This window comes from Apteryx rowi, unplaced genomic scaffold, assembly GCF_003343035.1.
Source record: "Apteryx rowi isolate R43461 unplaced genomic scaffold, aptRow1 scaffold_312, whole genome shotgun sequence".
NCBI lineage: Eukaryota > Metazoa > Chordata > Aves > Apterygiformes > Apterygidae > Apteryx > Apteryx rowi.
Genome location: NW_020449553.1, coordinates 138988 through 166061, shown reverse-complemented (window position 1 = coordinate 166061; position 27074 = coordinate 138988). Strand labels below are relative to the sequence as shown.

The following is a 27074-nucleotide window of genomic DNA, read 5'->3' as shown; positions in this document are numbered from 1 at the left end:
TCCACAGTTGTCACAGACATTTGTAATCTTGCATAAATACACTGTGAGGAGAAAGTATAAACAAAGCCCGTTAAAAAAAATTTGCAAATGTATTGTTTAATCCTTTAATATATTTATGTCATTCAAAGGAAGTTCATAAATATTTCTTTAAACTTAAAACCAATTTAGCTGATAAACACAGGAAGTGCCCATCCTTTAAAAAAACCCATACTAGAGCTTCACAAATCCAAAATTTTCATCTTTCGGTAACTACACACGTTCAGCCTTCCTTTTGTAGCTGTCTAGAATTCTGGTCAAGGTTGACAATAGATCTTCAGACATGAATTCTTCATAGTCTCTGTCAATTTTCACATTCTGTTCATCAAGATATTTCTAGAAGAGAGTTATAGAAAGTTGATTAGAACTATTGTGTCTCTATAGTATTGTGACTTCTAAAGCATTTTAAGCCATTACCGCATAGGTTAAGTGCTAATAGTCAAATACTTCTGTGTCTTCAGAGATTAAACTGACTGGATGTGAGCACTGACATTTAATGATTACTGCTGATTATTTGTACCAAATGACTTCTCAACAAATTTACTAGAATCCACAGACTCAGTGTAACACCCATAAATTGTTGATACTTTAAGTTCTAATGTCCACGCATTTAATTGCAGTTGTAGATAACTGTACAAAGATTTCATTCTGAATACCAAATTTTAGCTTACCTCTATAGATACTACATGAGTAGTAATCACTTCTAGAAGACGATTCAAGTTATCACCTGCTTTCCTGCTCTCTTCTGTTGTTGTTTGCATAACAACTTGGTATCTAAAAAGTAAAGACCCTCAGAAAGTTGCATTGTAAAATTCCTGACAGCTGAAAATCACTTTACCAAGTAGTATACATTGTCAGATTATTCATAAATTCATTAAATTAGATCAGGCTATATTTGTTTATTAATACCTAACTTAGAAGAAAAAGGACCATACCATGCTTATCAATATGAGAAAAAAGCACCTTAGAGCATTATATTTAGAGTCAGAATAGTCTTTCATGATTTTAACATGTATAATGTGGTTGGTCAAGTATGTTTCTTTGGAAACAAACTAATATCCTTACTACAACTGTACATATTATAAAGGTACATGGAAAAACAGGAGTACACTGATAGAACAGACTTTTTAAATTTCCTAACAAAATATCAAGTGCCTAGGACAAATACTGTTCAACTGTAAATTTATGAAATCAGTACACTGAGATGAGTACCTGCTCACTGAAGAATTTTAGATATTCATTTATAGGATACTAGATATGTTAGAACTTAAGAGAACATCTTTATCCTTAAAAAAAAACCCAAAACAACAACAACAAAAAAACCCCAAAACACCCACAACTCAAAACTTAATGTTATGGGCCTTACTGTCGCTGAATATCATGCAATTCATTTGTGGCTTCACTGAGACCTTCATTGACACCACTCTCAAGTAAGTGTTTATGCTTCTCTAACAATTCCAGCTCATTTGCACATTTTTGTTCTTCCTCTTCTGCCTCCTGTAAATAATAGCAAAGAGAAAAATGACATAAATTAGGAAATAATTAGGAAATTTCTGAATATTACTCATCTTGATACTTGAATTAGCAATTCACCACAGAAGTAACTTCACACTCATTGCTCCAAATTAAAATTTCTGTATTGTCCTACAGTCAAAACCAACCTAACCTTCCCCTTATTCCTTCATCCTCATTTCAAAATTTGTGTTGCAGCTATCTTCCCTTCAAAGTTCATGTGAAAAAAAATGTAATTTATGTGCTTACTCTCTCAATAACTTAGAATTGTAACATCACAGACTATATATATATATATTTTTTAAATCCACGTTGAATGAAAAACACTTTTCTCTTTTGGCTCCGAAAGGCGCATACAAAATATAACTAGTCATCTCTCCAGGGAGAAAGACACTGCTGACAATATACATAATACTCTTAAATGCACAAAAGAAGCTAAACGAATTCTACCATCACTAAACATTCAGTTCTGGTAAAGTTTAGTATTACACAATTATTTCTGAAGTATGATGTTTCAGTAATTTAACTTATGGATAGCATTTTTATATATATGAAGAATTACATAACTATGTCTCATTATAACCTGTCCACTAGCTATTTAATATTTTATGAGCTTAAGTAACAGCAAAAAACATGCATGGCAAAGATTAAAAGATGATTTTCATGTGTGTTTGAAAGCAATAAACTAAATCAATTGCCTTCAGCCACCTAAGCAGGATGTTAGCAATGATATAGTCCTCTGTTTTATGGTTACATCACAGAAGTTTAGATTTGAAAGAGCAAACATATTAAACATCAGCTTAGTTCAAAAAGCATTTTTTCTCCTGAGCACTGTGCCCCCCCCCCCCAAAACCTCAAAAGACATGCTGTTAAACAACTCAAAATGTATTGAAGCAGCCACTTAGTTGTTAACTGGGAGGGCTATGTTTGTTGCTAAACCAAAAGTAAAGGTGAGTAAAAGTAAAGGAACTGCTCCACCTTGGTGGGGAGAGGAAATAAAGAAAACAGTTTTATATCACTAACACTAAAATATTTAACATGTGCTTTTAGTCAAATAATGTTTTCCCCAATTTTAATGTAGTAATAACACATTTAGTACAAAGTGTAATAATATTTATTATGCACTAAACTGAGTAAACAAGGCAGAAATCTGCTTCAAGCACATGCTCCGAGACATCCTGAGGTCAATAGGTGGATGTGGCTGCTTCTGTGGATGTAGTAACTTATGATTTACAGGATCTGCCAAAGCAAGATACCAGATTGTCTTAGGAGAAAATGGAAACTGACTCTCCTAAAATAAGAAATATTTCTGAAGAGAATGAAAGAACACTGCATCATCTGCAACAACCTAATGGTGACCTATGTTCCAGATGGGCAAAATAAAACAAGATCGTCATGAAAAAATAAGTGAACTAAACAGCCTGCGAACAACAATTTTTCCTTTTTGTCCGATTTACCTGCTTGCACAGAACTAGTATTTCATTCAAATCTCAATAGACTAGTGTAGCATTCTCTAGCAACTGCATTCTTTAGGGAAACTGTTACATAACCTATGTAGAGATAAAAACACTCTTGTGCCTTGATTATTAATTTAAAATTGGCTTAAGCTTCTCAGAAACAGGAATTGTGAAAATTTTTCTCAGATATCTAAGACAAGATGGGTGGAAGGAGGAGAGGGCAGATGCTCTCTCTCCAATCCCCCCTCTCCTCCCAAAACAATGTATAAACACAAAAGGAAATATATCAAAATAAGATCTACCATAATGGATGGATCACTTAAAAAAACCAACCAAACAAACAAAAAACCACAAACCACCAAACAAACAAACCAAAGCACAACTTTTCATTAAGGATAAATTTTTCATTGTCATCAACCTATAAAAAAGTTCTACCTTAAGCTTCTGATGGTAAAGATCATCCAGCTTTTCAGCTTCTTCTTTCAGCATTTTCACACTGCTTTTCTTCTCCTCTATCATTGTGTTCACCTAGAAATAAAAATGTGATTAAGAAAAAGTATTAAAAAAAAAGAAATCCAACGTATAACTTCATGCCATCACAGACAACAACTGTGATAGTCGAGAAACATTCATTTAAACTGGAAGTGCATATTTAAAACAATTTCTATTAGGTACAAATATAAAGAATTGTTAAGTGCCATTTGGTATCTATGCAGTTGTATCTTTTGCCACATAATCCTAATTTTCCAAGGAAAGAGGGATGAAAAAAAAAATCTTCAGTACATATAATGCTAATAAAAGTTTGTGCTACCTTTAAAGGATCTTGTGCTGGAAATGGAGGTTTTTCTAGAAGATTAAGCTTTGAATATTAGAGGCCTAAGTTTTCAATGTCAATTATTCATGGTTTAGAAAAATATACTAATATGTTTTCAACACTTTAGCCTCAAGGTTTGGTTTCAACCAAATCATACTGACTTTCCAAAAAGCTTTCCAGAGGCTTTTATGCTTTTTGAAAGAGTAACCTGTAACCTTCAATGAGAATGGGTTTTTGGAAATCTCCATACAAAATTTAGCATAAAATTTAGATCATTAAATGTTTCCCAGTAACAGTAATTTTGCAGCTGGTGCCTTAAGTTCTTCAAGTGGCAGTGCATATTGCAACATGCTATCTGACCAGAAATTTTCCTTGTTCCAAACGTTCCAGAATCCAGTATTGCTAGAAATCTTCCTGATGACAACTAGTCAGTGATGGTAAGCCAGGCAACCAGATTGGAATAGGCAGCTTATTAAAATATTAAAAACAAATCTTTCCAATGTTTATGGTTATCAAATATATGTAACTGCATAATCTTCAATGCACATTGTTTCAGCTAACAGAGAGAGACCCTAATTCTCACAAAAGCTTTTAGGCTCCATCATAATTAGAGCAATCCTCTTACTACTTCCCCCCAAAAACCCTTCACCTGTCCAAAAGGTCAATCGATATTGGCAGATACTGTTATGATGACTTGATCCTAATCTTCATTGACCAAAACATACCTGTTCTAAAGTATCTTCCAAACTCATTTTCCGGTGAGTAGCTTTTCTAATTTCTTCCTCAGTCTGGTTTATGATCTCCATAAGGGGAGCCTGTAACACATATACATGAAAAATTGCATTAGCCAGATTGTTAGTGTAAATTAAGAGGGATCCCAGTACATCTTTTCTCTCTCCAGTTTTTATTTATGCTGCTGTACCTTCTGATGACAAATTTCCTTCCAAAATAGCACAATGTAGTTATGTCAGTTCATCACAGAAGCTTTTCACTGAAGTTTCATGGAAAGTTTAAGAGTGGCCTTCCCAACACTTCCAAAGAACACTTGGAAATATATTCTTATGAGAATGTTAATGGAAACATTTGGTGCACTTGATGCTACTTACCTTAATCTGAGTTCTGTATTTGACTAGGCAATTTGGTCCTGCCTCAGGATTAAACTGAATCTCGAAGTCGTGGCCTTTGGAATTCTCAGCACTTATTGGAATTAATTTCAGCTTTCTAGCCAGTTTATGATACTCTGCCAGTTGTGTTTCGATCTATTCAGAAGAGAAAGGGCAAAATCTTAGAAAAATACAGATGAAAATCTTTGCAAAAAGTACTCTTATGATATTTGAAACAGGTGTCTGAATTGCTCTTTAGGAACATATTTCCAGGACATGTCACAGTATGCAAGAGCTGTAAGTACTGACAGTTCAGAAGTTTGCATTTTTTGGTTTAAGTGCAGTTTTATGTTTCTTTCAGAGTTTGCTCTGAGAAGTTTCACCTGCGATTTTGGCTACTCGTGCTATTCTTTTTTCCTACCTCAACTTTTTGAAAATTAGTTGACAGAAAAGGAGAAGTACATTTGGAAATGCTACAAATTACTAAGAGAATGATCAGTCATCATATTGATATTCCTTCTCTCATTAATTTTGGCAGCAAATACCTGATGTATGTACACTTCCTAATAACATATTTTAACTTAAGCATACCTGTAGACATAGCTTATAAAATGGTCTCTTTTCTGATGCATGGGTGCCATTTATATGAAAATATCAAGCAAGATATCTTTTTCAGTTTTATGTGCTTCAAACTTGTACACTAAGAGGAATTTAAGATGATATCAAGTGCTTGATAAGCCATAGCCCTGCCAAATACAAAACATATTTGAAACAAGTGTTTTTTAATTCTCTATCTAGCAAAGTAGCAGCTTTTAAATCCCACCACTTAGAGGGACGCATTTCTTCATTCTGTAAGACGAGGGAATTAATTTGTCCCTTAAAAAGTTTCTAAAAGAAATTCCACATAAGAGACTTGTTTGGCTCTAAATGCATGTAGAGATATCGATTCAAAGCACTAGTTTTCCATTACTTCCTTGACATGAAATCTTAACACAAACAATTTCAGCCTAATGTCATCAAAGCTGTTGCTGCTTTAACAGTGGGAGCTGGCAGTAGTGCATATTCTTGCTGTGTCCCTGATGGTGTAGAAAAACATAGAAAGAATACATTTACATTATGCTCAAAACAGAAAAAAGAAAAAAGAAAACTTTTCAGAGAGAATATAAACAGAAATCAATTCTGTAATTTTTTTGAGGCTGTTAAGAGACATCCATGCTATTGTTCCATCATTTAGGAAAGAAGTTAGCAATAGCCCAAGTCTCAAGTTTAATTTTGTATAATGAAAACTGACAGCTGCCTCTCAGAGTAGCAGTATTTTCACATACCGCCTCTTTATTTCTAGCATATTTTAGCTCCTCATTCCACAGTTGATGTTCTTCTGCTTCTAGTTCCTTAGTCAGTTTGTTGATGGTTTGCTGCAACTCATTCCTCTCATGATTTATTCTCTCAATGTCCGCAACGGAGTACTTCTGGTTATCAAAGATGTACTGGAGGCGGGCATTTTCCTGTTTCATTGCTTCTACTTCCATTTCTAAATTCACAAAACATTCATAAAACGGATATGAAATACCAGCCTATATAGTTTAACCCAATCTATATATTTTGGTGAGTAGTTATCTACATTTCATGTTTCTAGTGTACAAATGGCTATCAGCCAAAAAAATTTCTTTATTAGAAATCCATTTAGCAAAATTAATTTGTACAGTCGTGATACAAAGCATCTCACACTTGCGAAGCTGAGAATTATAAAATACTTCTAAAGCTATTTCTAGCTTCACCAACCATCTGTGACCGGAACCTTTCTTACCTGCTGTCTCAACTTCTTCATTAACACCTTTCATTTTCTGATCAAGGATGGTTGTATGAGATTCTAGATTTGCCATATAAGCCTGGTATTTCTGGACATCTGCTTGCAATGAAGATTTCAGCTTTCGCAGAGATACTAAACGATCCTAGTAAATGGATGGAAAGAACAACCACTAGTTTATTATCTACAATAATTATTTTACTTTCCAGACAGGACAATAGAATAATTATAGTCAGTCTTAACAGCATAAATAAAAAAATTAATCAAAGTTCTTCCGTGTTTACATCTGTGGCATCTTACTCAAGTCTAAGTCTTTAATAATAAAAAGAGGCTGAAAAGATGATTTGCATCTTAATTCTTGCTTTTTAGTATTTGACATTTCCGGTTTGCATTAGGTGTTGCATAAATGAAGTTCCTGACATAGGTAATTCGGAAGTATTACAATAATACACAAAGGGCAGGTGAAACTAAGGGCAAGTAAAGTTAGGAATGAAACAACCACATTTGGTGTGCAGGCTGGAATCTCAAGTTGCCAGCTGCACAGCCACTAACCCATTTTGAATTTAATGATGTATTAGAAACAGAAACTGTCTTTTCAAACACAATACTTTCCCCAAAATATATTTTGATGGTTACCACTGCTTTCCATACTCCCATCCCTTAAAAAGTTCTACAAATATTTGGAAGAGATATTGTTGAAGTTCAAATAAACAATGGTTCAACTATTTCATTAAGATTTCAGCCAATGCAAGATCTCATAATTTGAAAATATCTGCACAATGACAAACAAACTGTCACTGAAGACTCCACAATAACGCATTCTACTACAGTGGTACAGTCTGTAATAGCCAGGGCTAATTAGAATCTTCTAGAACACTAAAAACAATTTTCCATTTTTCGTAATGTATTATGAGTATCTTGCTATAGAATAATGATAGAGTACCTCCAGGGTCAATAACTGAAAAAGAAGTGAGGTCCCCACCCCTCCACCCCCCATGCATGAGCACAGACACAGTTCACTAACCGGCTCACTTTCCCTTTCTTTTTCTAGTCTTGCGATCTCTTCGTGAAGCCTTTTGTTTTCTGCAGCTAAACCTTCTATCTGGAATTCATCTATGTTAAATAAATCCTCTGGGGGGGGGAAAAAAAAGTGATATAAATTAATCTCACTGAATATCATAATCTATACTGAATACCTGTATAATTGCTATAGTTTCAGCACAATGAACACCCATTATCTGAACTTTTTTTTTTTTTAAACTGAAAACTAAAACGCATCTTACATTAAAAACTTTCATTACAAAGCAAATACGCAAAATAATCCAAACAAGTTTGTCGGTCTTGGAGTCATACAAAAGCTAAAATCACTGCTGTGAGGTCAGTTTCCAAACTCTCATATAGCCCACACTGTAGCAATAGGGGTTGTTATAAGAGTTTCATCTGTTCCAGCTTTTCAAGGGTAGTCTCATTTGTATGTTCCTTTTTCACCCATGTACTACTCTGCATCTTAAGCCATGTTTTCTCCCAGTTCCCTCAGTTTTTGCCAAACAACTGCATGATTACTTTTTCCTACTAACATCTTTCTGTCTGGGAATTTGTCTCCTCTCCAACTGATGGTTCCTGCTGACAATAGAAGGGTCCTGAGTCTGCTTCGCATAAGAGGGCCCAGAAGGGGAGAACTAGTTTCCCTCCTTGTTCCCACATTCTCTGTTGCATTTCTGTAGGTGAGGAAACAAATGAGTCAAAAAAATTCATTTTCCAGCTCTCTGAAGGCAAACACAAGTGCCGGTTTGAGTCATACTTGGGAATCCTCACAATAGGGTATGGAACTCTCACAGACTGTTTTCAGAGCTTTTTGAAGAAGCTGAACCTTCTTGCTCATCAAATTTGCAGCCTTTAGTGAGAAATTTTTCCTTTTTTTTTTTTTTTTTTTTAAAGAAACAAGAACGATCTGCCCAGCTGGAATTTGCACCTGAAGACCTGCATACTGCTTTTCTGTCATTACAAAGTCATTGAAAACAGCAGGACTACACAGGCACAGTTGACAGCAGAGCGTGACCTGTCTGTCTGTACTGGTAACAATGCATAAAACAGAATTAAGTCAGTGTAACTAAGGTGTTTGGGAATTTCAGCTTTCCTTATCTCAAATCACTCTTATTTGTAAACCGAGCAAATCTGATGCTAGGAGAAAAGAAACAAGTAACACAATTAAATATTTCATTAAGACATGAAAACTTACTTAATTTTGACTGCACTTCTGCATCAAATTCTTCAAAAGTATCTCCCCCTTTCATGAAATGCTCATAGCACTTCACAGTGTAGTCCACGAAAAGCTGAAAACAATTTAAAAAGCTTTCATGAAGATTCAAAGGGCTGTAAGATAGCTAAACAGTCCAAATCTACTCAACCAATAGAATTATACAGAAGCAAAAATATCTTTTACAAGTTTGACTGTGCTTCTTTCTGTAAAAAGTCTACTTGTGGGCATCTTTTCTTGTTTGTTTTCTTTTTTAAAAAAATAGTGTCAGCAGATGATATTCAGACAAAAGGATGCATCTAGCATTATTAAAAAGGGGTTAGAAACACTTAATTGATTTTCTTTGGATACCTAACCAGGATAGTAAACACAATATTTAAGTTTATCACCTTAGACCATATGATCCTCTAAGTTTATAGGAACTGTAGCTCCGTTTAGTGGAGCTCTTCAGTAAATATGAATGCTATACTTCAGATTTACAGATGTCAGAGAATTAATGTTAGAATTAAAAGAAGGTTACCCAAAGGGTCAAATTGCTAGAGACTTTAAATTGCAGATCTTGCAGAAAGAATTAAGCCAGTATTGTAAATTTTGCTTCAATTCACAAATACACACACACACACACACACACACAAGATCTATGTATACATTTAGTTTAAAAGCATTTCTGCTTGTCAACTGTCCGGTTTGTAACCTTAGTTCAAAATTCAAAATTCTGTTTTAATTTGATTTTTTGCAATTCACTAACTCTATGCTCTGGCACATCATACAACCTTTCCGAACATCTGCTGCAAGTTAACACTGAAAGTTAAACCTGGATAGTACTATTTATCTATGGTTAAAAAAAAAAAAAAAAAAGGCAAGCAAGCTACTGGATTTTTAAGTACTCGAGTTAAATTCAATATCTCCACTGTTTTTTACATGGCAAACTAAGAAGATGCCAACTGAAGCCATTACATTTACTTTTACAATGAAGTTATGCTGTACTGCTCCTAACATTAGGAAACTGAAGTCATATATTGTGTTATATATTTAAATTGTTCAGCTGAATTTTGTCATATGCTGTAACTAAACAATTATGATAATCATTTACTTTTTTATGGTACCTTATTATGTACAATTCCATCATCTGTCTCTCCTCCCCAGCTCTGTCCATCATCAAACGATGGTGCATTTTCCCTTATAGCAGAATACAGCTAAAAGGCATAAATGTACATACAAAGAGCAAATTTGATGATCTTGCTTAGTTTTCATAATAGTTTCATGTCTGTGATAAGCAGAGTAACTTTGGATTAGGATTTCAGCAAGTAAGATGTAACGATGCTGCTTCAGAGCAAGTGACCAGTCAAATCAGAGTAGCGCTACTGTCTTATATTGACTAAAAGCACAGATGAAGAGGCATTCACTGGACAGTCAACACTGCTAAATTGCCTTGATAAGTCACATTTTTCAGCAAGAACCACGGGATTTTCAAGTGTGCCCAGTTCAGCAGTGGTGAACTACTGGTCCCAATTCCAAATATGGCTCAGACGTAAGCTGGCAACAACTGTGAGTTACCACTATAACAAAAACACCCCCCCCCCCATACAATCATGGGTCACTTGAATAGTTGCTATTGAAAATTCCATCCTTCAACTTTAAATTTAGGAGGTGACAGATGTCACAAGAAGTTTCTTCACCAAAAATACATTTTTAACAGTCCTGATTATACCTATGAACTTTTCACAACATTTTTATGTACATATATACAATAAATTATTTTTGCTTTCTCATACACAAATTTATTTATTTTTTTAAACTACAGCATAACATTAAAAACTTCAGTTTACACATTAGTAAACATTAAACATTAGTTTAAAGGTTACTAAAAGTACGCCTAAAGGCTAGCTTCATGGTGGCAAAGAAGAATACCTACTTTTTCTTCACATAAATAAGAAACAACAAAGGCATTTTTAGAAAGCTGTTAAAAGATCTTTTTTGAAAACAGCATTCCAGCCTGAAAATTGGAATTATCTGGCTTAAAGAAGTCAGATGCTACCTTGACACAATCAATTAACCAAACCAAAGCTGTGACAATCTGAGGCCATGTGTGTGGTGCTCCCACTGTATACATTGAGCTTTTTGACAAAGGAAAAGGGTACCTACAAGGGAAAAGAAAACACATTTTTAATAGCTGTGAAAAAAGTGACTAAAGCAAAAGAGCACAATTTTACATTTAGGTTTTGAGGCACACAAGGAAGAATAAACTTAATTGCACTTTATACTGTACATCAAGAAGAGATAAGCCGAGTTCTTACAGCACAGTTCCACTGTGATGGGTTTCTTATTTTGGAAATGAAGAAATGGATATTTGTAGCATGTGCAAAGATTAGGAAAAATTAAGGCCTCATATGAAGTGTAAACTATTTCTTCATAAACTCCTTTGCCCAGATGCCTCTTCCCCTTCCCCTAGTCAGCTTATTATGTTGCTTTGTCTCTCTTGGTACCACTTACTCTCAGATCAGATCTGTCTTTTGCCTTCTGAAGCTACTATGGGAAGAGAGGAGGGCACAGCAGTACCAGGGAAAAGGAGCGGGAGCCCTATGAAGATGTGATAAATGAGACAGATCTCAGTGCAAAGGCAACACACACAAAGGAGGGAAAAATAGTCCAATGGATGCCTAGCCTCTATTCAAACTGGATGTGCAAGCCTGAAGGATTTCCTAACACGTAAGAAGAGAAACTAAGACACAGAAGCCCTGTTCTTATAGGGCAAAATTTTTGCTTCTTGGGGTCAAAATGTGCTTTGAAAACAAAAAAGCAGCTGATGATTAGCTTAATATTATGCAATAACAGAAAAGGCATCATTTCAGAACAGCTGCATATCAAACTATTAATGTTACTTATAAATATGGAATACACAGATGCTATTCTGCTAATTACAGACATGCTCTCAAAGCCTTCTGAAATGCAAGGAACAGAGAAGTGCAAAATTTAATTCAACTTTAGACAGACAGCTGCACAAAGTTATTTTAGAAACACAGGACAAAAAGCTATGATAAACTGACAGTTCCAAATAAGCACTCATGAACTTAGCTTGAGGATTTTTTAAAAATGAATTATTTAGGTCTATTTTCTAACTCTCAAAAGATTTCTTAAAGTGAGTTCTCAAAATAAGTCATTTTATCCAGGATTACATTCTCAGTGAGCAGAGTAAGGCCTCTGGAGAGCAACTTTCTTCTCAGTGATTCAGCTAGATCAGCAGTTTCAAATGTTATAGATTAAAACAATTTCTTAAAATACTGAGAAGTGAACAGAACAGACATACACAGCTAAGGAGACCTGGCACTATAAAACATAAACTAAGTACACTATCACAAGAAGTCTTTGACAACATCATGGGCTCAGAGAAAGCTACAGAAGTAAAATATTGTTCACTTTTCTATAGGACTGAAAAAATGACCCTTAATAACAGGTAGGGTTTTTTGGAAAGCATTAATAATTCCAAAAACTTACCGCATTGAACAAGAAAGAAAACACTCAGCTACTTATTAGTATTTTATTCCCCTCTCTTTGAATGCAGAATGAGAGAAATTTCAGGAAAACTGATTTTAAACTAAATGGGCAGAGCCAATATTTTGAAGTCATTTTTAGTGCTTGCATTTGACTACAATGAGCCAGTCTGTCACAGGCTGCCAAATTGAGGCCAAAACTGAAATTTTCATTCAGGAAAGTGTTTTCTCGAAGTCTAATACAAATAAAGATAGTTATTAGATTTTAAGTTACAAAGCAAGCTTCTAAGATGCTATAGTTCTGCAAGTTTAAATAGAAGATATACAATAAAGTCTAGGAACCAAAGACTGAAATCAGAGCTTACCAATAATAAAGCAAAATAATCACAACATTGTAGTTACAGAGTCTAATGTCAATAAACAAGCCTGTCCTCTTTCCGCAGCAATAATACAGAACCCTTAGCTTTCTAATTTCTAGCTTTACAACATCTATTTAGCATAATAAACTGACAATGACAATCTTACCCAAGCTCTTTAAAAACTCTGGGAATTTCCTCTTCAAATTTTGAATCAGGCAGTTCATAAGAAGGGCAGAGAAAGCCATAGATAAAAGTGAAGATTTTTAAGAAATCCTTAACAGATGGAGACTGTAGTGATTTCATGGAGACATTATGGGCATAACCATTCTCAACAAGAAGCTGAGAAAAAGAAACATTAAAGTAGCAAATCAGTCAATAGATAAAATCTAAAATTGAAGCCATGAAAAATAAATATTTTGATTAATCTTTTATTATGTAAAACAAATGTTAAAAATAATTTAAATAAATAATAATAAAATTAAATAAATCAAATAATAATTTAAAATAAATGTTTAAAATGAACAAGTTACCTCACAGAGCTGTTTGATACATTGTTGAATGTATGCCTTGTCATGAAGCGGCCTGGGATCCTTGATCTTTTCTGTACCAAACACACCATACTGACTGTTGCGTGAACCTCCAACACTGCTAGTTCTAACAACAAAAATAATATACAATTCTTGTGACAATATCTATAGCCAAAAACTCAGAATATTTTTAAGTCCTTACATTTGCTGTCTTTATGTTTCAAGGATACCTGAAGGTTTCTCTTTAACTAGAATGATAGAAAAAAACATCAACTCGGAACAAGTGAAGCCCACTGACAACAGGGAGCTTACTACATCCTGGGTGAATATTTCCTTCAGTTTATCTAAAGGAAAGGAGTTTTATAAGAGTGGAAAAATTGCCCTAAGGTGAAGAAACAAAATGATGTAAGTGGTTCATGAAAGCTAAAATATTTAAGGAATAATTAAAAGGAGCAGATCCCTGCAAGAGTGGAGTCCTGTCAAAGAAGATACCAACAGACATCAGAACACAAAGAGCCATGAACTCAGATTGTGTGGCCTGTTGGAAGGCCGGGAAAGCTGAAAGACTATAGGATTTTGGAAGGTTTGCATCTTAGACTGAAAAAGAAACTAAGGCAGAGAATATCATAAATGTGATTCTTCTTTTGCATGATTTGTGCCTCATTTATTCTTGATTTCTCATGTTTTAAATCTTTCTGCAAAAAGATACCTGTTTTTCTGAATGAAGAAGCAAAATATAAGCCTAGGCAGCCAGACTGGCACATCTGTAGGAAAGCTTGATCAAAATCTGGATATTAAAAACATCTCCCAAGGCTGTATTGAAGAGGATTGTTCTTCCTTAAATAAGTCAGTGTCTTAGGCAACCCTGCAAGTTATGTAGTGCATATCATTCCCAAGAAGAGGAACAGCTCTCAAAGCTATTCCTGCTCCACAGCATTATTGTTTAATGATCAATGAGTGGAGGGAAGGTAGACCTGAAGATCTTCTGTCCTCACATCCATTTTTTCCCTGTAATGAAAATCTCTCATAACGGACAAAAATTACAAAATGTTGTGGAACAATCAATACCTTTTGCCAAAAAAGCTGACTTTTCTTTCAGAAGTTCCAGACGTAGGTTTGCTCATGCTCAGCTTCCCAAATGTTCCTCTGTCCTTCCTGGGGGAGAAGGGGGAAGGATTCAAGTGATTACTGTTTCTACCATTTCATCTATTGCTCATGTAAGAAAACTGTAACATAGGCATTTAAATCTAAGCAACTTCAGCATAGCAGCCTCTTGGTGGTGTCAGGTGGTTTTAATGCATCATTGCCCATTATCAAAAATATTTCTGCAGGAAGTTTTATATGCATACATTTTTATACATATACATACACTCAGATATCCTCCAACAAATATGTAAAAAAAGTATAACAATTTAAATTGTGTCATGAGCATACCAGTAGATTAAAGTTTTAGATCTCAAAGTAATTATATATCAACCATACTGCATATGCACATAGATGACATCAGTTCTGACATTCAAAGCTTATAATATCAAGAAAAGTATTTACCAGACCTACAGAACTTTAAACTCATATTTATTCCAGAGGTACAAGACATGCGTCTGAAGTTAAGCAAGGAAGTTTTTGCAGAACAGGAGCACTTGTGCAAATATCTTTTGCTGCAGGCAGTTTTCTTTTTGCTGCTTCCATCTTTTTCGGTTGCTACTCACCTACTCATAAACATATCACAGTAAATCTCTTCAGAGTTAACTTTATGGACCCACTCCTAGCAACATGATCAGTAACACTTACGTCTGAGGTGTTTGGAGACCCATCTTGTTGGTGTCCTGTACTCTCAGTGCCATCACAGACTGCCGACTACTACTCCCAGAAGTACTTGAGCTTCGTCTCATTGTGGCTAAACTGTAAATCACAGTCTGTCAGTATGGGAGAATCCAGGATCTGAGAATATTTGCCTTTCATAACACCACAGTGACTTTCTAAGGGGTCAGGATAAGCAAGTGGAATTGTATGTTAGACCAACAACTGTGTGACAGGCCAAGAATTTCCAAAAATATTAGATTTTCTTTAAAAGAAAAAAAAAGTGAAAATTTTTTGGGAAACAAAACAAAAAGTTTCCCGATGCAAACAGGTATGCTACCTGAATTTTCAGATACACACTAAGAAAAGGTGAATGGTACATGTCTGATTTGGGAACTACACAGCAGCAGTACAGCCTTTTAAATTAACTATTTCACAGATGAAAGCCAGTGCTTGCTCCAAACCAACTATTTTATTTTGACTTGTATTTTGGGGCATTTCTAATTACAGGTACTAAAAGCAAAATGGTTGAATACATTTTTCAGTTTGATTAGCTGTAAAGAAGGCCACGTTAACATGACTACTGCTTCTAGCACTTCATCCATCACTCAGTTCCTTAGCCACTACCTCGGAGCCTGCTTATCAATTTTGTGAATGATTTTACAGTTTCATAGAGAGCATGATACCTGGGAAGTCAATTCTGAATTAATATTATGGACACCTTTAGACTATGGATAAAAAAGGGATGCAATCAAACTGGAAGTACCGAACTTTCTCTGCACTGGTATTAGGCAGGATTTTCAGGCAAACAGAACTCACTCACTTGACAAAAAATGGCATCTTCTGCCCTCTCCACAGAAAACGTACATTATTTGGGGGGTGGGATCAAATGACTGAACTAATTGAAAAACTGTCATTACAAACATTACCAAAACATAGTAGCAACATAAATTATGTTTCACAATCATACTTCAAGTTTCAATTCTTGCAAAGCATGACATAAATTCAACTTGTTAAGCCCCCTTTTTAGGGCATTTCACCTGTGATCTCATTTTCATGGCAGGGGCRGGGGGAAAGAGCTGCATTCATCCATAACTTTACTGGACACACACCACAAGGTAAATGGTATTTATAAAAACAACAAATGGCTAGCTTAAGACTATAGTTTGCTTGAGTCAACACACCAGAACAAAGGTAGGAACATAGCATAATTGGGCACAACTGCATCCATTTACATTAGCAGTATATTTAAATTGTATCAAAGGGAAAACAGGGGCATTTACATGACTTTATACGGGCGATACTGACAAGCCTAGCGCCGCAGGTAGCCGAATGAGTAAGGGCGGCAGCGTTTCTCAGGGTTAGGAGAGGGTCGCAGGTTGCATGAGCGTACTGCTCAGCCTTTCCTCAGGTGGCACACCTGTGCCCTCTCATACTCCCCGGATTGTTGTTTTCCACCGTCAGCCCGTCTCCCACGCACAGGGGGCAATGAAACACGATAAAAGCAAGTTTTCCCTTCCTGCGTGCCCTCAGTAGAAATAAGAGCCCCCCTCAGGGAAAAAGCTCCCGTTGGACCCCAAACGTTAGCCGCAGCGGAGGCGCCCGCCCCTCCTCACAGTCGCGGCCCCTCCGGGAAGACAGAGCCAGGCCGGCTCCCCGCGCCTCCGGCGGGCAACGCGCTGCGCCCGCCCCCCCCAGGGCCGCGGCCCCAACGGCCGCCCGCCGGGCCGGCGGCGGGGGACTGGCCCTCGCTGCTTGGGGGTGGGGGGTCGTGGAGAGCCGCACCCTGCGGCGCAACGCCCCCGCCCAGCCGCCCCCGTTACCGTTAACGGCGCCGCTGCGGCTCCTTCCTCCCAAATTTCAAATCTACCCGCCAGCCACTACGTCACGCCCCGCGCCTGGGCGCATTACATTAGAGCCGAGCCGCGAGCGGAGAGGGTGCTGTCGTCACTTCCGCTTTCCCGGCTGCCACTTACAAAAATACACGAGGCATACACGGGCACATATATATTTATGTATGTATGTATGTAAAAACATTGTTTCATTTTTGTCACAGTAGCYCCTCCTTTGGCGGGAGGGGAGGGCACGACGGATTTTGGAGCCGCACTGGACTCACGTAGAACCCACGCGGGTGCCCGCTTGCCCCGGAAGTTATTAGCAGGAGAGGAAGCAGCCGTACGGCAAGATGGCGGCGCTCCCGCTGGCCGCTCCCCGCGTGGGTCAGCGAGGCGTCCGCGGGCTCTTCCCGCCCGGAGAGAGGGAGGCGCGGGCGCCGTGCTAGGGGCTAGCGCGGCTCCGCGAGGGGCCACACGGGCTGCGAGGACGGGCGCGGAGGGGGGCAAAGCTGGGCGGCGGCGGGGGTGGTGATGGCGATGGCGGTGGTGATGGCGTTGTCGTTATCCCGCCCCTGCCCGGCCCCTCCGTGCTGACCTCCGCAGGCCCGGGCGGAGGCGGCTCTCGCCCCGCCGCCGATGCCGACAGGGCTGTCGGGAGAAGTCCTGCCGCGACGCTTCCCGAGGCCGTTTTCCCTACCGACGCCGGTGTTCCCGGACAAAAGGAGCCGTAACGCGGCGGCGGGCGGCGAGCGGGGCAGCCGCGGGCCCACACGGGGAGGGCGCCTCGCCCGCCGAGCAGCCCCCGGGAGCGTCTCCGCACCGAAATACCGAGCGGGGACACCTGATCCCTTGAGGGAGCAAGTGACCCTAGCTGCSCTCGTGGTAACGCACAGTCAGTTGCTATCGCTGCTCTTTTGAGTTGGGGTTTAATAGAAAAGCCATGTGTCTTTGATATGACAACAGGTAAACCATTAAAAGAAGGTTTTTATAAAATACAAGGGAAAAAAACCCTATATATTTCTCTTACAGTAATAGAACTGCTTAAGGAAAGTCAATCATATCAAAAGCTGTAAGACTYTTGCATCTCAATTTACTTCATAAAAGACTGGATCGACCAACTTGTTTTTTCTCTTTGAAACTGAGAAAGTTTCCAGAAATATATAAAAATGTGATGTTTTTCTTCAGGAGCATGTAAAGACTACTTGTATTTTTGCCCCTGAATCTTGTGATACAAATTCAAAGACTATGATAATTGCTATGTCATAATACTATTTTCTAGCCTGCTCAAAGAGTGATCTTAGAGTAATTTTATACTAGATAAAGTTATGAAGAACTATATAAAATTTATCTAAATCAAAAGATGAAATAAGGATCAAACAGAGCATAATGGGGAAACCAGCTGAAGTTAGAAGTTTCTGCAGAACTGTTCATGTGTCCTGCATGTGTATGGAAATGCCTTTCACAAGATAGGCACTGTAGTATTAAATGTTAATAGTTGTGAAAAGTGAACTCTCAAAAAAATTACTGCAGGARGAATTTGCTTCAGAAAGTGAGTGTGAATACCTGCTCCAGTTTCTGGGAGATGATTTTTTTCCCCGCTGAAAAAGGGTGCTTATGATGTCTGTGATCCATCGACTGACAGCAGGGTGGCTCCTGGATCATCTCTCTTTCATCAACCAATGTGGCTACGAGATATACGACTCCTTTGCACACCCTCGTTGTGTTACTCTCAACACTTCTGTCCCTTCTGCTGGAGATCACTGTGCTACTTCTACCTGTGCTACCACCTACTCATTGAGAGATGCTCCTACTCCTGGTCCTGGAGATGCTGTAGAAACAGAAGGTAAAGCAGGAAAAGCAAGATATGTGTTTCGGGAAGAGTTCTTTGATATTTTAAAGCCCCATATAGTTGCAGCTCTTCAGGAACGGCTGTGGCAGGGAGGCTCTGAGGTGAGCCTTGCAGAAACAGAGGCCAGCAGCAGTGGGGTGGAACACCGAGAAGGAACCGAGGGTGGCATTGGAGATCTTGTTGCCAGTGCAAGGAAGGTACGTTCTCCATAACACTGTGGGCTGTGACATATTCCCTGTTAAATAACCTACCATTAACATCATCTTGCAAATTTTTATTTCATAAAGTTATGTAGGAGAGCGTAAACTTTGCAGGAGAAACAGGAACTTTTCCACAATAGATTTAGGGTTCCATGTAAAATGTAGGCACTCATAAGGATGTCCTTGTCTCCCTTATATCAGTGTTGTGCATCCTGTGACTCACAGGCAGTAGGTTGCTCATAAACTCTTCTCATGTTGCTTGTGGTCACGGGGATTTAAACAACTAAAACTGTGGTAGCTGTCATGATAGTCCATATTAACAAGGAGTGAAAGACAGTGTGAGTTTACTTGCGGTATGTTGATTGTTCAGTATTGTTCCTTATGGACCAAGAAAATTTAAGGGTCACAGATCTGAATCAACAAACGTAATTATGAAGACCTAGTTGATGTTCTCTTGTTACTGATAAACTGCACCTTGCAACTAAATGGGTACCTCCTAGTGTGAGCTCAAAGTGGGCATGAACATGAACTGTGGCATGTACTAGATACCATTAGATTCCTGTGCCTGTGGGCAATGTAACATTACTTTGTTAAGCTCTTGTGCCTTGAGAAGTCCTACAGCAGCCTAGATATTTTAAAATCATGTTTTTTTCTTAATGGGTTTATACTTGTGACAGGGAAAGAGATGGAATTTTTTTTCCAGTTTTAAGAGTTGATATGTTATTCAAGTATGTTTGATTTTTTTTTTTGTATTTTTTTTTTTTTGAGTAGCATGGATTATTTCTTTTCACTGTTCGCTCATTCTGCAGAAACGCAAAAGAAAATGTGTGTTCAACCAAGGCGAACTGGATGCATTAGAATACCATACAAAGGTGAGTCTGAACAAAAGTATATTTTGCAGGTGCCTGGTACCTATCTTTGGGCAGTATATGGAATGCAAGACGTGGTTACAGATGAGTCCTCTTCCTGTAGCTTGTTCCATTAATGGGAAGGTCATCTCTCCAGTCCCCAAATGAATAAATGTATACTGAAATATTTTATATGTAGTTAATGTACAAAACAGATGTCAGACTGCAGTTGAGAAATTTCAAAGAGCTGGAAAGCACATTCACATAGTATCTTTAACTGTTATACCTAACTGAACATTATATAGTGGTGAGTTTTGCTTTAAAATAAAGTGTGAACTGTTCTGAAGATGCACTCATCTTTAGCATATCAGAATACCCTGCTGGGGTTATTCCATACTTCTGTGACCGAAAGTGCTCCAAGATGTCTCACTTCCACTAGTAAGAAAGAATTTTTTCACTTAATATTTTACATTGTGATAGTCATACCAAAGCATCACAAATTAATTAAAATTTGGGTCTGTATCTAGACTCATGTCTGTGGTGTACTGGTAAAATTACTACTAGTGAAGCATGATGATAAATCCTGGAAATGTAATCTCTAGATAATGTTTGATGTATRCATACTGTTTTCCTGAATAGTGATGTGAACCTAAACTAGGACCTCCACTGCTTTTTTTTTTTTTTGCCTGATAACGGCAGTAGTCATACTTGGCTTTTTGTTTAATTCTGTTTCTCTTGCACTGTTATGCAAATAACTCATTTTTGCTTTCTGTTGCATAACAGCAATCTCATAGTAAACATGCAGTTTGCTGCATTACAGTGTAGGGGTCCTGTAATTATTGTTACCTATAGGCTATGCATGTGAAGAATGAGAGAACTTTGTGGTTCATCCTTAAGCATAAGGTTAAAAGTGTGAAAACCTTTAAGCTAAAATAAAGGCAGGCAACAATAGGAATAAGAGAAAGAATGAAGAAGAGTTAGATGTTCTAGAGGCCTTCGTAACTTTGAAAGTTTTTTCGGTAAATGTGCAAAAAAGACACGTTTTTGAAAAATCTATGATCCTGGTTAGCCTCTGATACTGTTCACAGATTAGAATATATTTTTTCTAATGTATTTGTTATATTAAAGGTTGTAGCTCCAAAAGTCAGTTTAGATTGTTTTGACACTTATTCGTACAGCTGGAATAACTTTCCGCAGAACTGAAATTTGTTTTCATCAGTGAAAGCAGCATTGAATCTGTTTATGAATTTCAGTCAGATTTAACAAAGAGTGATAGTGCAAAATATAGTGAGCTCCTTCAGCAGCCGTTTGTTAAAACTGAATGTAGAATGTCAAAACTGCTTGATAGTCAAGAGGCTTTGTCCAGGCTGCCAGATAACACACGGGTGTAAGAACAAAATCCATTTGCATTAATTCAGCTGTGCAATTTCTAGAATTTCTAAAGATGTGCTTATTAATTCTGTTGAACTAATATTAAGTTCTACTATCACAAACCTAGGCACTCAAAAATGATGACTATCCCCTCGGATATCTAGAGAGTGGCACTAAGTAAAGAAATTGTTAAAAAAAACACATTCTTTTTTTGGTTAATTTGGAATTTGCAGTAAAGATTATTTTGTAAAAACATTCTGTAAAATTGAGGATTCCATAATCAGGAGCTTTAGAAACAATAATAAGTATTTCAGACTTGTGATAAAACCACTGCAGCTGGCAATACTGCTGTTCTAAATGAACAATAGTTCTTCACTGATAATTAAAATTTGTAAATGCTCACTGAGTTGGGAATAAATTTGGTCTCTAAATTTTGAAAAGGAGAGAGCACTGAAGTGAATGAGACAGCATTCAGATCCAACAGTTTTGTCTTCATGGACTCACTAGAAGATTATTTAAGAGACTTGTCACTTAGAAAAGTTAATAAAACCAATTCTAATGATTTAATTGGATTTACTGATTATATTTCCTTATTACTTTTAAAATACAAAAACAGTGTTGTTTTTCAAGTGAATTAAAACTTGGAAAAATACCAGTTTTTCGATCTAGGGATACATCCCAATAAAAATATGTTTTTGGCCACAGTAACTTGAAATTAGATTAGGATTTTAACTTATACTTCAACTTAATGTTGAGTTTGCTTTGAAAATTAGATTTATTTAGAATTTTATTCTACCTTGGGCTAGGAAGCATTTTATTCAGCAGTCTCTTTTTCTTTCTCCAAACTTGTAACAATATTGCCACTTTGCCCACTTCCCCTCCCCCCCCCCCCCAAAAAAAAAAAAGGCGTGGAACCTCATTAGTGTGCCCTTGTAGGTTTTGAAGCATGAATCAAATGATCTCAATATTTAGCAAGGATCTTTCTCCCAGTTTGCAGATTCAAAATGTGCTTTGATTTATGTCTCGTTCCCCAGTGTAGATGTTTGAAAGACCATTTCCTTTTCCTTTGTATCTTTATGATCATACAGATCAGGGAGCTCATTTGGGAAGGCACTTTGCATTTAGTCCAAGAAGGACTCAAAAGTGGTTTTCTTCACTGCACTACTACAAAACTCAGTCGCAGCAAGAACGTTGTTCCAGGACATGTTGGCTGTGGGTTGGCCGAATTATGTGAAATGGCAAAGCAGTTTCCAGCTATAAACGACAGCGACCATCAAGCTGTACAAGCAATAGATGATGAAACCTTCATTCCAGAGCAGGACCTGCTTTCGTGTGTTACAGAAAACAACTCAAACTGTGCAAAGATGATTGTGTTAATGGGGCAGAAGTACTTGGTGCCACCAAAAAGCAGTTTCCTTTTATCTGATATTTCATGTTTACAGCCACTGCTGAACTGTAAGTATACTTGCATACTCTACTGTTTAAGTGTTCTCTGTAGTTGGTAGCTAAACATTTATCAGTTTTAACTAGTAGATTTAATTTTTTTTTAAACTAATTTACTAGCTTTTTTTTGTAATTTTCTTTTCCAGACAAGAAAAAATATGATGTAATTGTGATGGATCCACCATGGGAAAACAAATCTGTTAAAAGGAGTAACCGGTAAATTTTACTGTAAATTTGTATTGTTATGCCTTTTAAAACAGAAACCAAACAAACTTTATCTTCTTTGCTTATATAGGTATAGTTAACTTTTGAATATACTGATGCAATCCAAGACCAATATATGTGCAAGACTGTAGCTTAAACTAGCAAATATTTTGGCACACCTTCAAGTCTATAAAATGTCACAGGGATTTCACTGAAAGGCTTAAATCCTTTGTATACCTAATATTTGCAAGATTGGATCTTAAATTACCTAGCTGGTGAGAGAGTGTTAGAGATAACTTATAAGAAAAGCCTGGAGTCAGTTGTTTTGAAAGGCCCTGATCCTGCAGGTACTCATTTGAAATTAGTAGAGTTACTTTAGTGGCCATAAAGTTAGCTATATGTGTAAGTATTTTGAGGACTGAGTTCCGATTTAGAAGTTTTAGGGTTTTTTTGTTTTGTTTTGTGTTTTTTTTTTTTTTTAATTTGAGTTTCAGCCTGGCGGGCAGAAGAGGAAAAGTGATAATGCAGCAGTAAAATCCTCAAGTGTAATAGGAACTGGTCCCGAGTACTGTAGTTTATGAATTCATTAACTTAGAATTTTCTGGGTCTTCTCCACGGAGTAACATCGAGTTTATGCCAGTAGGGTTCTCTTGACTACCACAGAATTGCATCCATGGGAAAGAAGAGCAAACAGAAAATGTAGCCATATAACCTTCTGGAATATTGATGTCTACTTTTTCTGTAGTTATTGAAACTTATTTTGGAAACATAATTTGAAGAAACAGAGATTGATTAGCAGGTCTTACTTTGAAAGCCCTTCAAAAGCCTCTAGGAACTCGGAGTTAAACTCACTGAAGTTAATTCTTACCTATACAAGTAACTCAAAGGAAAATTTTAGTTGTTCACAGGCATAAATTAGACAACCAGGCCCTCCTTCCCTTACAAAACAAAGCCTGAAGGGGTCAGAGCTATCGCTACCACTGTCATGTCTTGCTATTCAGACATCACCATATCCGAACTAGATCACAGATTCGTTTGCGAAACCAAAAATCCGTTTGTGCTTTCAGCATAGAACTGCAGACAGTTGCTCATTCAGTCACGGAGTTCATCTGTGTTGACTGTTGGCTCACCTTTTCTCAGATATTAAAAACACTGCAAACTCTCAGAGAAATGTGTCTGTCAGTAAGAACTCTTAATTTCACTTATGTCAGAATTAAGGTTGTGCAATGTAGGAAAATAAATGTTTGGTTTTTAATTGTATGTGCTCTGCTTTTTAGTCTTCAAAAACAAGGAGAATGTCCCTCTTAAACCTGTGTTTTTGCAGGTGTAGTTCCATAGATGCCCAATATCTGTTGCTGCACATGTCTAGCAGCAAGCCTGTGTAGTGCTAGACAATCAGTTACCTTGTTCATGGATATGGTTTTTGTTTGGGATTCATAACCCAGATGTGGAACTCCTGTTTTCTCTGTGGGATCTAGTCCAGGAAGTATTTCTGGATTTTATCTACACTCCTTATTATCTGGTTGTCACTGTTCTCACTAGTGCACTGTACAGGGATCCTCAGCAACCAGGTGATGGGTTGTGGATTCCAGCAGGTCGTGTGTCAACGTCTTCTGATGCTGCGATGCGCAGCTTCCATGTGTTGCTAGCTCACTAATAATGTAGAACAGCAACACAGGAAAAATGGTAGAGCAGGACAGAATCGGGAAAGCATACTGTATTCAGCACTGTAGTGCAGAGTTGACTCAAAAGTGTGCAGAACTGTTCTGAATGACCCAGAGAACTTTCACAATGAATGCCAGCTTCAAATCATGAGTGACTTTTGTGTATAGTTTGAGAAATGATTACTCTTTTATGACCTTTTAGCTTGACAGTCAAATTAGTGTTGCACTTGTAAGTGGCTCCCTTGTTATTTTCATTCAGAGGAAGAGATTGTGTATTATGAAAAGTGAATAATGTTACATAGACTAAGTAAAACGAGCTACTTTTCATTAAATAGCTTTGTTCTGGCATAAAGATGASAGTTTTGAATTACAAATGATTGCTCTTAAATTGAACGTGGTCTTTTAGGCTTCTTCAAAATCAGAATTCTCATAACATTTTATTTGAAGAAATAGAAGAGAAATATGTAGATAAAGATTCTGCTCAGTAACATTAAGGACGCACACTTGTGATTTTATATCGGGATCCAGCAGGTTTGGCCACTGGGTGGCACTCTTGACCCATCGTTGCAGTGTGTTTACGCTGTCAGGCCGTATCTCTTGAAGTGTCTCAGCCGTGTAATTTCTTTATCCCTTTTTATTGTTTTTTGCAATTTTTATATTATTTGGTGTATGATAACTTGCTTTCTCGCTGTACTGTCACACAGATATGGCCACTTGTCTTCCTGGCAAATCAAGCAGATTCCTGTATCAGCACTAGCTGCTCCAAATTGTCTTGTAGTCACGTGGGTGACTAATAGACAGAAGCACTTACGTTTTGTTAAGGATGAACTTTATCCTCATTGGTCTGTGAAAACACTCGCTGAGTGGCACTGGGTAAAAGTAAGTTGTCAATTTGTTTTGTTGCTTTCTTGGAGACTGAGAGGGCTTGTGCTATGACACTTTTCTTCATATTCTTATCATTTCTGTATTTATTACTGTGTGTTTTTTGTATTTGAAATGTTTGGTATCTTCAGTTTATTCCTCTTTATGAAAGCAAATATCTCATTGGAAAAATGGGATGTGACTATCTTCCACTGTGTATTTTTAACTCCTTTGTGTTAGATTACCAGATCTGGAGAATTTGTATTGCCTTTGGATTCTTCCCACAAAAAGCCCTATGAAGTTCTTGTATTGGGGAGAGTTCAAGGAAGCGTAGAGGAAGCCTTAAGGTATGACAGACTATTATGGTAACTGTATTTTTTTGAGGGTGCCAAGATTCTCTTTTCTCACCACTCTTCTGGTGTATAATACAATATAATGTCCCAGGACCTCGATGTCATCTTCTGGTTGATTTTTGAACATAAAAATAGCATTACTGGCTTTGGGATGAGGGAATTCTCTAGTGAGATTAAAGGATGGAAGCAGCTCTTGCTGTTTGTCCTTGCATCTGCCTGTGTTGGGGAACTGGCTCAAATAAAAGGCATGTGGGCAGAGCTTCCTTTGCTGGCAGGTTCTGTTGGACCATGAGCCTTGACACAAGCTGAAGCTATTTTGGGGCTGTTGGTATCTTTCTGCAGGTGAAATCTGACAGGTGTACGTTGGTTGTTCTTCATCTCTTTGTATGGTTATTATTAACCGTGTTTCCTTTAAAGCTTCAGTGATTTCATAAACTGTCCTTTTAGTCAAACAAATACTTTCAGTATTACAGCTGAGCAACATTTAACTTCCCTCAGACATATCTGAAGTTTGATTGTGAATGAGTATTCTGTGTGTTATCTCCTATCTGAAATAGCTCCGTGAAAGCCTCAGACTGCATCACATTTTGTGGTATTCATTCTCACACTTACCTTGTTCTGGTTTTTACAACAGGATATCTGATGATGTACTTCCAATTCCAGACCATAAGTTAATTGTCAGCGTACCCTGCAGTCTGCATTCACATAAACCCCCTCTTACTGGTATGTTTTTGCTAATGTTAATGTATAGTGTTTCTGTAGGACATTAGACTTGGATGTCTGAAATGAAGTACCTAGAATCAGGTATCTTTGTACATGAAAAGTTTCTTAATTTTCCACATGACAAGCAGTTTTGCTCAGTAGGACTTGTTGATCCTCAGCATTTCTAAAAATGTTGTCAGGCATCTAAATCTTCATCCCTGAAAATGAGTATGAAGAGTAGAACTTCACTGTGTGAATTCTTGTGTGATTGTTTTGGATAGAAATACAAAAAAGAAGTTGCATTTTTTTTTTTAATTTTATCTTTGAAATCCTGCAGGAACAGATTATAAATACTGTATGTATGAAGGTATCCCAAATGACCTGAAGTTCTTTCATGGGAAAAAATGTCTTTGGGAATATATAAAATCAAATACGTAATTCACAAAAGCACCAAGCTCTCTGTCTCTCTCTCTGTCTCTCTCTCTGTCTCTCTCTCTGTCTCTCTTTCTCTCTCTCTCTCTTTCTCTCTCTCTTTCTCTCTCTCTTTCTCTCTCTCTTTCTCTCTCTCTTTCTCTCTCTCT

At 37.3% G+C, this 27074-nt stretch overlaps 2 protein-coding genes across 6 annotated transcripts in view; one reads left to right on the top strand and one right to left on the bottom strand.

The window, feature by feature from the left end:
* Window positions 1–81: 81 nt before the first annotated feature.
* Window positions 82–17044, bottom strand: NDC80 (NDC80, kinetochore complex component). 3 transcript variants are annotated; one of them, XM_026070570.1, is made up of 17 exons: window positions 16987–17044; window positions 15155–15265; window positions 14432–14518; window positions 13367–13490; window positions 13003–13175; window positions 11025–11127; window positions 10093–10182; window positions 8969–9062; window positions 7754–7860; window positions 6730–6874; window positions 6248–6453; window positions 4926–5078; window positions 4545–4634; window positions 3441–3533; window positions 1403–1533; window positions 708–810; window positions 82–372 (listed from the first exon to the last, which is right to left on the bottom strand). In XM_026070570.1, the coding sequence occupies exons 2-17, from the start codon at window positions 15253–15255 to the stop codon at window positions 250–252; spliced, it is 1923 nt and encodes a 640-aa protein (XP_025926355.1). In that variant the 5' UTR covers window positions 15256–15265; window positions 16987–17044; the 3' UTR covers window positions 82–249. The 3 variants fall into 3 exon arrangements, with proteins under 3 accessions (XP_025926355.1, XP_025926356.1, XP_025926357.1); XM_026070571.1 differs by having other exon boundaries at window positions 91–372; window positions 13367–13481; XM_026070572.1 differs by lacking the exons at window positions 11025–11127; window positions 13003–13175 and having other exon boundaries at window positions 91–372.
* Window positions 17045–17388: 344 nt separating this feature from the next.
* METTL4 (methyltransferase like 4) overlaps window positions 17389–27074 on the top strand; it is a 17506-nt gene continuing 7820 nt past the window's right edge. For 2 of the 3 annotated variants that reach the window (XR_003254336.1, XM_026070565.1), the window contains exons 1-7: window positions 17389–19044; window positions 19857–19919; window positions 22355–22721; window positions 22856–22925; window positions 25282–25456; window positions 25679–25785; window positions 26426–26514. Coding sequence is in view for 2 of the 3 variants with exons in the window: in XM_026070565.1 (XP_025926350.1) it covers window positions 18613–19044; window positions 19857–19919; window positions 22355–22721; window positions 22856–22925; window positions 25282–25456; window positions 25679–25785; window positions 26426–26514 (1303 nt within the window). In the remaining variant the exon portion in view is untranslated. The remainder of the gene's footprint in view (window positions 19045–19856; window positions 19920–22354; window positions 22722–22855; window positions 22926–25281; window positions 25457–25678; window positions 25786–26425; window positions 26515–27074) is intronic. The other variant, XM_026070564.1, reaches the window with a different exon arrangement.

Bases quoted from the DNA above. Each gene is read 5' to 3' on its own strand.
- NDC80 (XM_026070570.1), bottom strand. From the start codon at position 15,255: ATGAGACGAAGCTCAAGTACTTCTGGGAGTAGTAGTCGGCAGTCTGTG. The intron at 9,063-10,092 runs GTACCATAAAAA...AATTGTTTTCAG, and splicing joins ATGGAATTGTACATAATAAG to CTTTTCGTGGACTACACTGT. The intron at 1,534-3,440 runs GTAGAACTTTTT...TATTATTTACAG, and splicing joins TTTACCATCAGAAGCTTAAG to GAGGCAGAAGAGGAAGAACA.